At 33.3% G+C, this 12,471-nt stretch overlaps 1 protein-coding gene across 1 annotated transcript in view; it reads left to right on the top strand.

Annotated features, from left to right (window-relative positions):
* mRpL39 (mitochondrial ribosomal protein L39) overlaps window positions 1-12,471 on the top strand; it is a 66,934-nt gene that overhangs the window by 10,468 nt on the left and 43,995 nt on the right. Inside the window, exons 2-4 of the mRNA XM_090376902.1 lie at window positions 4,795-4,998; window positions 10,306-10,445; window positions 10,996-11,095. Of these exons, the coding sequence (XP_090233028.1) occupies window positions 4,795-4,998; window positions 10,306-10,445; window positions 10,996-11,095 (444 nt within the window). The remainder of the gene's footprint in view (window positions 1-4,794; window positions 4,999-10,305; window positions 10,446-10,995; window positions 11,096-12,471) is intronic.

Raw genomic sequence — 12,471 nt, 5'->3', positions numbered from 1 at the left:
TAAGTCATAAATAATTTTTCTGTTATTATAATTTTTTTGATTTTACAGGCTACATTTTCATTTCTTTGGATAAATCAATCATTGTTTAAACATCAACTAATTAGCTAACTAATTTCGTTGTTGAGAACGTAACCCCTATTTTTAACATTATTTCTATGGGAAATAAATTCCTGCTTTACGAGTTTTCGCTTTACGAGCACATGCTAGGAACGAATTAACTCGTAAAGTCGAGAACTACCTGTATTTTTGCCTCGTTGTTCTTCTGTTTTTGGCGCCCAGTGTAAGAGGCCTGCTAGCCCGTACCTTAATGCAGCACTGAACACAGATCCAGATAATAAGAAAATTAACACAAGTCTGTGATATCATGTACTGTTTATTTCAAATGAATTATATGCCTGCTGTGTTGAATACTGGTAAACGTTAACTAATCAGATGACCACTGTGACTTCTGGGTATGTGGAATAGGAGGTTGGATAGGTTTTACGAGTACATTAAGTTATAGAATGGTACTCCCTTTAACTCTTAATTCATGCTTAGCAGCACTAATTGTCTCAATTGCCTTGAAGGCCAGAGGTGCGAACTGTTAATGTGTTCCCAGTTAAGTCTCTCGTAATCTGTTCGTTATATGGAAATGCTCTTTTCTACGGAAACTATTTAAAATTTAATTACCAAAAGAGGAATTCATCTAAATAGAAAATTTTGTTTTAAAGAACTTTGTTAAACGGAGGTCCGACTTGTACGTGCCAAAAAAATTTTTGGCGCCCTCCTGAACTGCTGCCCGTAAGCGATGCTTACCCCGCCTACCCACTTGTGGCAGCCCTGGTTGTCCACTTAGGCTTGTTAGATATTAATTCTGTTATTTCCACTCAAAGCTATTCTTTGAAACACCATTAAAATAATCTGTTAATCTTAACCCTGTCGTTAAATAGCAATAGGCATTAGAGACAATAATTAGGGATTTCCTAATCCCTTGCCAGCCTGTGCACCAACCCTGATGTCCAGAGTATGGGAGCAAAGGTCACCCTAGGCTTTCACTACGCAAGAATCCTGGATCCAGGATAAAACCTGGCACCAGCAGCATGGTCTGATTATCGGTAAGGTCCTGAACATGAACCTGATGTGCAGGTATGGGAGCAAAGGTCACCTCTGACTTTTACTATACAAGAATCCAGGATAAAAACGCGACGCTATCCTATTGGTTAATGGAGTTAATCCTTCTGCTATAAATTTACTGCTTACTGATTGTAACTGTAATATCCTAAAATATTCAAATTTATAACCCTTTCTGTTCTTCCCCACAGCATAGTCTGATGATGGGTATCAGTAAGGTACCTGAAACGTCACCTTATTAAACTATATTATAATATAAAACTATAAGTTTTATATTATTTTTATATTTCACTTGATATGAATATAATAATAATCTTTATGTTAATATATTTCATAAAATTTTAAGACACATCAGTGCTTGCTTACTTCAATATTCACGAGTATTTTATTATTTTTTTCTTATTCCAGTGACCCCATAAAAATCATGTCGAAGTTGATGTAAAAAAGAAAAAAAAAAAAAAAAAAGAAAGAAAAGTTTTTAATGAGCGGTGGCCAATTAATTACTTTTTTGCACTGCTCAATGATATTTGCATGTGCCTTATTTGCAATGAAGCCTTGTTGGTGTTCAAGGAATATAATGTGAAATGTCACTACACCCCAAAACATGCTTCAAATTACAATAAATTACAAGGAGCTTTGCGGCAGAACACACTCCAAGAACTAACCCAAACTTTTCAAAGTCAACCATTAGAACTTTTACTCATCAAAATTTATCTGCAGTTAGAGCTAGTTTTGAGCCTCTCAATTATTGCCGAAGAAGGAAGGGCCTTTACGGATGGAGAATTTATAAAACGAATTTGTCTGGCAATTGCAGAAGTATGTCCTGAGAAAGTAAAGAATTGTGAAACTTTTTTTAACTAAATACTTATAACGACTTAAATTTTACAAACGTAACATAATTTTAGGTGGTAGATGACTCTCATCAACTGGTGCAATACCACCACTTTGCTTATTTGAGGCTTAAAGTGGTGAAGCCCATGTTTAGTCTCTAGAGAAAAGTTTCTGGCATCCCCCTCCCCCCATACTTCTCCCTCAATCCATGCACGGTACTAAGTACTATAGGTTTTGATACCTTTTGTGTTTGGGGATTTCATAAAAAAAAAAAAAAAAACTGTAACAAGAAGAATTGAAGATTTAGGAATCGATGTTCAAAATAAACTCACAGAAAAAGTTTGTGAATTCACACATTTTTCAATAGCAATTGATTAGAGTGAAGATACAAGTGATACAGTTCAATTACTATTTATATCTGAGGTAAATCAAAAGTTTGCAGTAACTGAAGAGCTAGTTGCATTACTCAGGTGGTAGATGACTCTCATCAACCGGTGCAATACCACCACTTTGCTTATTGGAAGCTTGAAGTGGCAAAACCCATGTTTAGTCTCTAGAGCAAAGTTTCCGGCATCCCCCCCCCCCCACTTCTCCTTCAACCCATGCTCGGTACTAAGTACTATAGGTTTTGATATCTTTCGTGTTTGGGGTTTTCATAAAAATAAAAAAAATAAATAAATTAAAAAGCTTGAAAGATACAACAGGTAAAAATATATTTTTGAGTGTGTTGGAAGCAATTGACGGCCTCAAATTGAATTGGGATTTGCTATCAGTGGTTACGACTGATGGCGCTAAAAATATGATCGACACTAAAATTGGGTTCACGTGTCAGCTTCATAAATATCTCGAGAGTAAAAATATTAAAAAACCAATGCAATTTCATTTTATGATTCACCAGCAGTCTTTGCGTGGAAAATTTTTGAGCGTAGATTCAGTCGTGTCAACTGTAATATCAACAGTAAATTTTATTCGCAAGACTGGTCCAAATAGTCAGCAATTAAAAAATTTTCTTGAAACAATTGAGGCTTAATATGGTGATTTGTTGTACCACACTGAAGTACGATGGTTGAGTCACGGTAATGTGTTGAAGCAATTTTTTTAACTTAGGATCGAAATAGATCTATTTATGAATGAAAAATTAAAACCTCTTTCGGAAATGGTTGTGGAACCTTGCCTTTTTAACAGATATGTGAACACTTGAATTTTCTTAATATGAAACTACAAGGTAGAGACAAACTTTCAATGAATTGTATTATAACGTCAAAGCTTTTGAAACAAAACTGGAGTTATTTAAAAGTCAACTACTTTGGAATAATTTTTCATATTTTCCATGTTGCAATTATTTATCTAAAAATATGCCTAGTTGTAATTTTTCCACTGAAAATTTTGTTCAAAATATTAGTTTGTTGCAGGAAAATTTTGCGGCTAGATTTTCTGATTTTAAAAATAATTCAAAGGTGTTTGAACTTTTTTCAAAATCCATTTGACACGCCCGTCAATGATGTTGATGAGAATTTACAATTAGAGTTGGTAGATCTTCAATCTAATGATGCACTGTAGACAATATTTAAAAATGAAAATCTAATTCAATTTTATTCAACGTTATCTGGGTCAGATTATCCAAAAATTAAAAATTTTGCAAGAAAGGTTACATAATTTTTGGAAGCACATGTGTATGTGAGCAGACCTTTTCAAAAATGAAATATGTAAAATCAAAAATACGATCACATCTAACACCCACATTTATGACTTTTTAAGAATTGGAACTAGTACTTTAAAACCTGGTATTACAAAACTTAGTTGCACTCTACAACCACATTCATTGCATTAATTATAATTTTGATGTATTACTAGCTGTATTTTTGGGATTAGTACAATAAATTTGGGATAAGTACAATTAATTTTTTTATATTAATGAATACTTTTGTGATAAGTATAACAAATAAGTAATAATTAAAATTTGATATAAACAAACTGGTATATTTTATATTACATATCCATCGATTTATTTTTGAATCTGTAGATATAGGTATAAAATTTGTTTCTCTGCATAACATAAAAGTTAATCAGAGAATGTAGTTTTCAGTAATTAGGAATTTTCTCTGGCTCGTCAAATATTCCAAAAATTCATATGTGGCCTGCTTCTCTAAAAGTTTGGGGACCCCTGCTCTACTGTATCAGTGCTTGATAACTTAATGTGTGGCCTTGGGTGTTAGCCTTTTCTCATGAAGCAGTTTGATGACATCACAATCTGGGATTTTTTAGTTAGAAGGGATTTAGTTGAAATTATCATTTGGGCACCATTAAAAACACCTTATTGTACAGTATTAAAATTTTATAGTTAAACATATAAAGAACGAAACATTGTCTGTACAACATTTAAGGCCTATTGCCCCTTTGTTTTTTTTAATTAGACTCAAAACTTCAGTTGCCCCCCCATAAGTTTATTTGTACCTCCAAATTCCTGTACTTTTCATTCAAATGTAAAGCACTTTACCTATTCTTATAATTAATAAATTGTTATAATTTGATTTGCCATTAATATATGTACCTACTTAGCTATTATACTTACTCTTACTTCATGAATTAAAAGTAACTATAGAGTTTGAAACCCTTACTTAAACTAAGAGTTTCAAATGTAAAGCACTTTGCCTATACTTATTATATAATAAATTCTTATAGTATTTATTATATAATATTCATTATATAATAAATATCATTATATGTGTACCTCCTTAGCTATTATTCTTGTTCTTAGTTCACCACAATCATGAGTTTCAGATGTAAAGCTTGTTACCTATTTTATTATATAATAAATTGATATAATTTGATTTGTCATTAATGTATGTGTAGGTAAAATGAATAAGAGAGAACTTGCTTCATTGACAACAGAAGATATCAGAAAGAAACGTAATGAACTCTTTGAACAAGAAAAACAAAGGCAGCAAGCTCTTATAACAAGAGTTGAGAAGATAGAAGTAAAATATACAGGACTTCCAGAACAGTGCACTTTGATGATGAATAAGAATTTGTCTACTCCATTTAACTGTGCAATGCGTAAGTATGCTTTAATTTACCCATGTATTAATGTACAATGCACAAAATTCCAAAATAAATTAAAACAAATTACCTTGATAACAATCACTTTAAAAAGATCCCCTCCCTGCCAAACAAAGTGATGGTACCCATTCAGTTCTTCCCACAACCTCAGGATCATTTAGGATAAAAACTTGAATTTCACAATGCACATAGATAATTTTTTAAAATCAAAATTCACTGAATTCCATGAACTGACGGTAAAAGAAATAACTTGCAGGAATTTCAAATCCCTGTCTTATTATCACCTATCTCAACAGCTATATTTACAGTGTTTCTCTATGTGGGTGTGTTATTTGATCCTTTTCTTCATACTCGTACCTCTCAAGCATTTCATCACAGAATATTGAATTCTTAACAGGAAGGAATGGGCACCCTTTTGCCATTTCAAAAATCACTTTCTCTGTAAATCTTAAAATTCTTCTCAGAGCAAGAAACATCCAAATCATTAAAGTCTATCACTAGCAAATTGATGGACCAGAACATTAGTCTGCGATTCAGTTCTGCTTGCCAGGGTTTGGTTTTTGGCCCTGTATTGATTATTCCATTGTATAAGGCAGTGGTCTGGCCACATGTTGAGTACTGTATACAGGTCTTGAGGCTTCATTTTAGGATGGATTTATAGCTGTTGGAATGAGTAAGGACAACAAGGTTGGTGAAGGGGACAAAGGATTGCTCTTACCAAGAAAGGCTTCAGTTCTGCAAATTGCAGAACTGGAGACTAGGCACCTGCAAGATGATCTGATTGAGGTGTTTAAGGCTTTGAATGGATTGAGCAAGCTCAGTGCTGATGAGATTCTTCCTCTTGCTCAGACTATGCATATGAGGGGGGGGGCAGTACGAATTCAAATTGAGGAAGGACAGTTGCAGAATAGATGTTGGAAGTTTGCCTTTAGCCAGTGGATGGTTGATTGCTGGAACAAAATTCCAATCGTTGTTATAAAAGTTGATAGCTTAAATAAATTCAGGGTACTAGATGAACTATTGGAGGGAATAGATATTTGTATTTTATTTTATTTTTTTTTGCTGATGCTGTATAAGCTTGTTTTCCTGCATCATTTGCCATTACTAATGCTGTTTCTAACTTGCCATGGTTCAGTTTTTGCCCCTGTACTGTTTTTATCTTGCCAGGGTACAGTTTTGGCCCCTTACTATTTCTAATATTCATTTAATGATATTGATGTAGATATTTTAAGTTTAAGTTAAGTTAAGTTTAGTTTGCTGAGTTTGGTATGAAGGTGGGCAGAGTAATTAAGTACAGTCTGTCCTCGACATACATAGGAGATATGTTCCAGGACTTCTTACTTAAGTTAAATTTTCCATAACTTGGAGATGACTCGAATAAAATATTGCTACTATATCCCTGATGTGCCAAAATTACAAAAACCACATAATATCCTCAGAAGAATGAAGAAAAATAGTTATCTACCATAACTATCTGTAAAGAACTTCACAGGATTAAGCTACAAGAGATGCTGTCATACCTTATAACATGTGAATGAAGTTTTTTTTTTTTTTTTTTTTATGAAAATCCCAAACACGAAAGGTATCAAAACCTATAGTACTTAGTACCGTGCATGGGTTGAAGAAGTATGGGGGGGGGATGCCGGAAACTTTGCTCTAGAGACTAAACATGGGTTTCACCACTTCAAGCCTCCAATAAGCAAAGTGGTGGTATTTCACCGGTTGATGAAAGTCTTCTACCACCTTTAAAGTGTGCACTACACGATGATAATTTGACTCGAAGTTGTTGAACATGGTAGGACAATGTGAATTTCAACTTCACTACAATAACCCAATGTGTAACAAATATTACATACAAAATGCAAACAAAAACTCCCTCTTCGCTCTCAAACGAAACTGAACTGACTCTACAATTCAGAAAATAGCACACGCTTCTTGATTAGATCAGGGTTCGAGCCTGTAAGCCACCAAATACGGAGAATGCGGAAAGGTCAGAGAATGACCACCGCATATCCCCGAAGCAATATGGCCTTAGTTGCTAATGCTCCTAAAAACCAATTAACAAACAAACAATTCAGAAAAAAAGGATGGAAAGGATGTAGAAATGAAGGGCTAGAGTGTAATTCTCTGAAGAAATAGCTGATGGGACATGGTCCACGTGGCTTGAACATTGTGGGGGTTTCTCTGAAGTACTTCGATGTAGTTCACCTGTCTCAAACACATGTTGCTGAATATTTCTTCGGAGTTTTTAAAGTAAAGTAGATGGAAAGTATCTTTACGATTTTACCAAAAAAATTTACAAAAAAGTCCAAAGTTACGTAACTCAGGCTTACATAAGTTGGGGACTAACTGTATAGTAAATCAGGTTTACTACTTCAACAAAACAAATTATTTGGATGAGCAGGGAGATGGCAGCTAAGATTTAACAGTGGAAAATGCAAGGTCTTGCATCTGGATAGCAGCAGTCCTAGAGTAATATACTATTTGGGTACCACCATACTCAAGGTTGCAGTTAATGAAAAGAACTTGGGATTAACCATGTGTGCTGATATGAAGTTTTTTGAATAACATAGACAGGCTACTAGGACAGCTCAGGAGAGATAGAGGCGATTATTCCATTTTATAAAGCAGTGGTTAGGCTGTGCACACCTTGGATATTGCATACAGGCTTGGAGATCTTACTTTAGGAAAGATATGGACCTGTTTAAGAGGGTACAGAGAAGATAATTAGTTGCAAGTGGAGTGTTACATGGTCATTCATCTTATGAATGTGAAATACAGTAAGTGTATTTCTACCATGCTACGCCTACCACGTGTAACAAATTAATCTGTTTTTTGAAAATGTTACGAAGTTTACTGAACACACCCTAGTAGAAATACTTAAGCAGCTTGGTGATATTTCAACAATTCACTTTCTGGTTGTCAGGCATATTAGACTGGCTCCTGAATTGGTGAGGAATAAAACTACTGGAACTCTTGTATTTCTTATCCATAAGATGAATGACCACATAACACTCCCTCTTTCAACTGAGATTTGATATGGGCAGAATATAGTCTATCTTTTATGTACAATAGAATGTAGCTTTAAGAAAGAAATTAATTAGAAAATTAAAGTACTTTCTTAAACTCAATTTTTGAGTTTAAGAGAATACTGTGTGTGCGTGTGTGTGTGTGTGTGTGTGTACTTCCTTAAACAACATAAACATAATAATCTATACCCTAAAGGCTTCCTTCATAAAGATTTGGTCAAAAACAATCTGAAAAATATTTCCCTAAACATATAAAAAAGGTGAAGTGCAGCCATTATCAACCCACTGCAGGATGGAAGCCTCCTCAACAATTCATGCTGAATCTGCCACGCTGGTCCAGTGCGAGTTGGCAGATCCGACCGTATTCAGCAGTCAGGGGCTCGAACCCCGGTCTACTCAAAGAACGTGTGCTACTGCACTCCTACTCCTGACCACTCGGCTACGGAGGCCGTTACATATACCACTGTTCAACACTATTCTATCAGTCTAGTTCTGCACTTTCACTCTGACATAACAGACTGGTCTCACTCCAATTTTTCCCAGATTAATTAATCCTGAATTATGAATTATATAGCAATGTAACCTTCTGCCTTTTGTCATTAATTTGAGTAATAGAATTCTATCTCCCATAGAATAAAATATACTAGTAAAAAAGGTCTAACTTAAAAGGTCTCAACATTAAACTCATCTCCACTCAATTCCAACCTTAGGTTCTTAAGCTTATGTTCATGACAGCATTAAGAAAATCTCCAATCCAGCAAAAAGAGACCACATCATTTTGATAACTGTCAATACCCTCAAGCATTTCAATTAAAAAAAGTACTATTCAAGTTCCAGTAGTTTTCGTTTCTCAACATTCTAGTCAGCCTGCCTAACAGGACTGATGATGAGGAACAGTAACTTCTTGAAATGTTGTTGCTGAACTGTTTAAGTGTTGCTATTGAGGTGTGTTATATTAATTTTGTAACATTTTCAATAAAACAGCTTAATCTTTACATTGGTAGATTATTCTTACTTATTGATTTCTTAAGTACAAAGAAGAATGATGAGATTAGTTAAGGGCACAAAGGGGTATTCTTATCAAAAGAGACTTGAGTTTTGTGAGCTGTAGTGTTTGTAAACCAGGCATCTGCAGGATGACTTGATTGAGGTGTTTAAGACCTTTCAGGGTCTTAAACACCTCAATAAACACCTTAAACACCTCGCACTTTTACACAACACACATAAAGAGGGCATAAACTTAAATTAGGGGATATAAATTTAAATTGTGAAGGTGTAGACTAGATGTCCAACGTTTCCTGTAGTTAAAGAGTGATTGATTGTTAGGTTAAATTCCCACGTGCCATTGTGGAATTTGGAAATTTATCTAACTTAAGGAGAGATTGGATAAATATGTGAAAGGAATAGATGAATGAAGTGATGCAAAATGACATCAGTTAGTTTATTTTATTTTGTTTTTTAATTTAATTTAATGTATATATTTATTTTTTAACCAGTATTCTACCTAAGCTTGTTTCCTTGCATCATTTTGCCAATACTAATACTTTTGACCCAAATTTTTCTATATGTATTATTTAAGTATAAATATGTTTTAGTGTTTTTTGTCATACAGACAAAAAAAAAATAAATAAATAAAGAAAATATAATTCCTTGATGAAAATAAGATGACGTTCCTTATGGCATGATATGACACTCATTTTAGAAAACTGTGAAGAATGACTATGCAGTTGGATAGACATTGTCTGTGGGTTAATAAAGAGGAAATCTTTCCTCTTTTCAGGTTATAATCATAAAAGAAGAAATTGTCAGCTGAAATATTTTGTTTGATTTATCTACAACAAAGCAAGAAAACTAAATAAGAACTGAAGTAAAAGTGTACAAAAACCTGTCATATTAGGGCTACCTGGACCTTGCAAGATTTAAACTCTGGACTTTTCCACCTGATGTGGAAAGGATAGAGATTGTAACCACTGTTCTACTTGTGCAGACAGTAAAAGTTTACAGAACATTTTCAGTTTTAAATTTCCATTTATTTACTATAATAAATATAAATTTGTTATATGTGTAAATATGCTGCAGGACTATCCCACTTCACTGAGTGCAGTACATCTTAAACCAGTCTGCCTCCTGACTCTCACCCAATATGAAAACAGGCATTTATGTGAATCTAAAGGATTGGATTGAATATAAAAAATGTTTTTTTAAAATTTTGTATTATATAAGTATTGCTTGTTTGCTTCATTTTTTGAATACTAATACAAATATTTGCTTTTAGATATTAGTGAAACATTGACTGAGCAAGCTGTACTAGCAAGTGTTAATGGAAATTTATGGGACATGCATAGACCATTAGTTGAAGATTGTGAACTAAATTTTCTTCATTTTAAGGTGGATGATCCATTTCATGTTAACAAGGTATATATTATTTAAATGTGTAGAAATGTTCCTTAAATGTTTGAGTCAGCTTTAAATTTCTTTGAAAAATTAATATTATATTGTCAAAAATTTATTCTCAATAAACATTTGTTTTCTGTTTTATTAGTACTTTTAAGAGATTATTTATAATAATAATAAGAAGGAAAAGAAAAAAAAGTGTTATACGAAAAATTTAAACTAAAGAATTTTTTATCAAAAAGGCTCTTACAGATTATGAACATCTGGCACTCATAAATCATAAATAACAGAAAACAAATATACTATGGATGTGTGAAATTTTTTTTTTTTTTTTTTTTTTGGCTGATGCTGTATAAGCTTGCCTTCTTACATCCTGCTAATGCTGTAAATGAGCAATTAATTTTTGCTTTTTGTACTTGTCATTTCCCTTCAAATTGTGTTTCATTGGCATAATGTTCTAGACATTTTTTTGATTTGTTATTTTATGTATATTTTCAAATATTTCCTGTGTATGGTAATTCTATAAAAACAAAAGGTAAATGCTCATTCATATTTCTTTGGTTTATTATAGGCTTTTTGGAGAAGCTGTAGTTTCATGTTAGGGATGATAGTTGAAAATGCTTTTAGAAATGAATTTCATGTAGAACTGCATAGTTGGCCAAAGGTGGATGGTAAGAAATTTTTTAAAGTTTCATACTAATAATGTGTTGAAATACTGATGTTTTAGTAAGCTCAAGACTGAAAGAAAATGAAGTTTTTTTTCTCTGTTGGCACAGAATTAACTGTTAAAAGATTAACTAGATTATGTTTTTGGATACATTAGTGTGCTCACACAGCTAAAAAGCATGGAATAAATTATGTAACACTCACCTGAGTTTAAAGTACGGGGAAATTCAAAATTCACATGACCCAAATTGTATGAGTCAGTTTAATTTATTATTGAAAATTTGACAGAATTTGAGTCTGGATACTATAGTAGTAGCACTGATCATCCCGAAATGTCCAACAGTTGTGTGTATACGTTAACTTCCACTTCACTAACTAGTAGTTTTTTTTTTTACATTGAAGATTATGTCATTTTTACAGGCAAAGCATATGTTCGTAAATGAACATCCACAATCACTAGATTTTTATCTTTTGGGCTACTTAAAAGGAGTTGTATACACTAACAATCTTCACATATTGGAAGAATTAAGTCAATATTGAATCAGAAATTTCAGTGATAACTGTTCAAACACTTTGCCAACTCTCATCAAAGAAATGAGTGATAAGGGTAAGAAGATGGAGTAAAGATTTTATGCTTACATTTGGGAGAAGGACTCTTAACATTTATTGCAGTCCCTATTATAATTATGTTTATAATAATAACTGAAATAAAACAGAAAATATGCTACAGGTTGCATGCCTCTGGAATCGCCTTGTAGAATACATATTGAACAGTCTAGTTGATTACACTCAACTTTTTCATAATAAAACATCTAAAGTATGTGCATATGAGAGAGAGCCTCACCACGAAGCAGTGGACTGACACCAGTGGTTAAGTAGTATTTTTCAGTACAGTCTCTTGACAGCTGCACATGCTTGTTCCAGCAAAACTGTACAGTAATTATTGCACTCTTGTAGAATGATTTATCAAGACCTGAAAAATTGCTTCCATGGGTGATATAACTTCATTTGTTTTGAATTTTTGTCCAGCCAAGTGAACTTAAGTTTGGGAAAGAGAAGTTTGATGGGCTTAGATCCTCTGAGTAAGATGGGTGTGTATCAGAAATTTTTACCCATGCTGATGCATTTCTTCATTGTGATTACCAGTATATGAGAAGAAATATTGTCTTGGTGAAATATGATACTGTTTGTTAGCATTGATTTGAATTTGGATTGAGTGTATCTCATAATTGATTTCATTCGTTAGCATAGTGTACTCTTATTACAGTTTGACCTCTTAGAACATAGTCCACCATTATTATTATTCCTTTTGAAATTCCAAAAGGTTGTCACCGTCACCTTTCTGGTCAGTGGAATTGTTTTTTATTCTTTGGAAGTGGTG

This window comes from Mastigoproctus giganteus, chromosome 7 (genome assembly GCF_048544385.1).
Source record: "Mastigoproctus giganteus isolate SK-2022 chromosome 7, ASM4854438v1, whole genome shotgun sequence".
In the NCBI taxonomy this organism is placed as follows: domain Eukaryota; kingdom Metazoa; phylum Arthropoda; class Arachnida; order Uropygi; family Thelyphonidae; genus Mastigoproctus; species Mastigoproctus giganteus.
The sequence above is the reverse complement of the archived record's forward strand: the minus strand, read 5'-3'. Positions and strand labels throughout refer to the sequence as shown.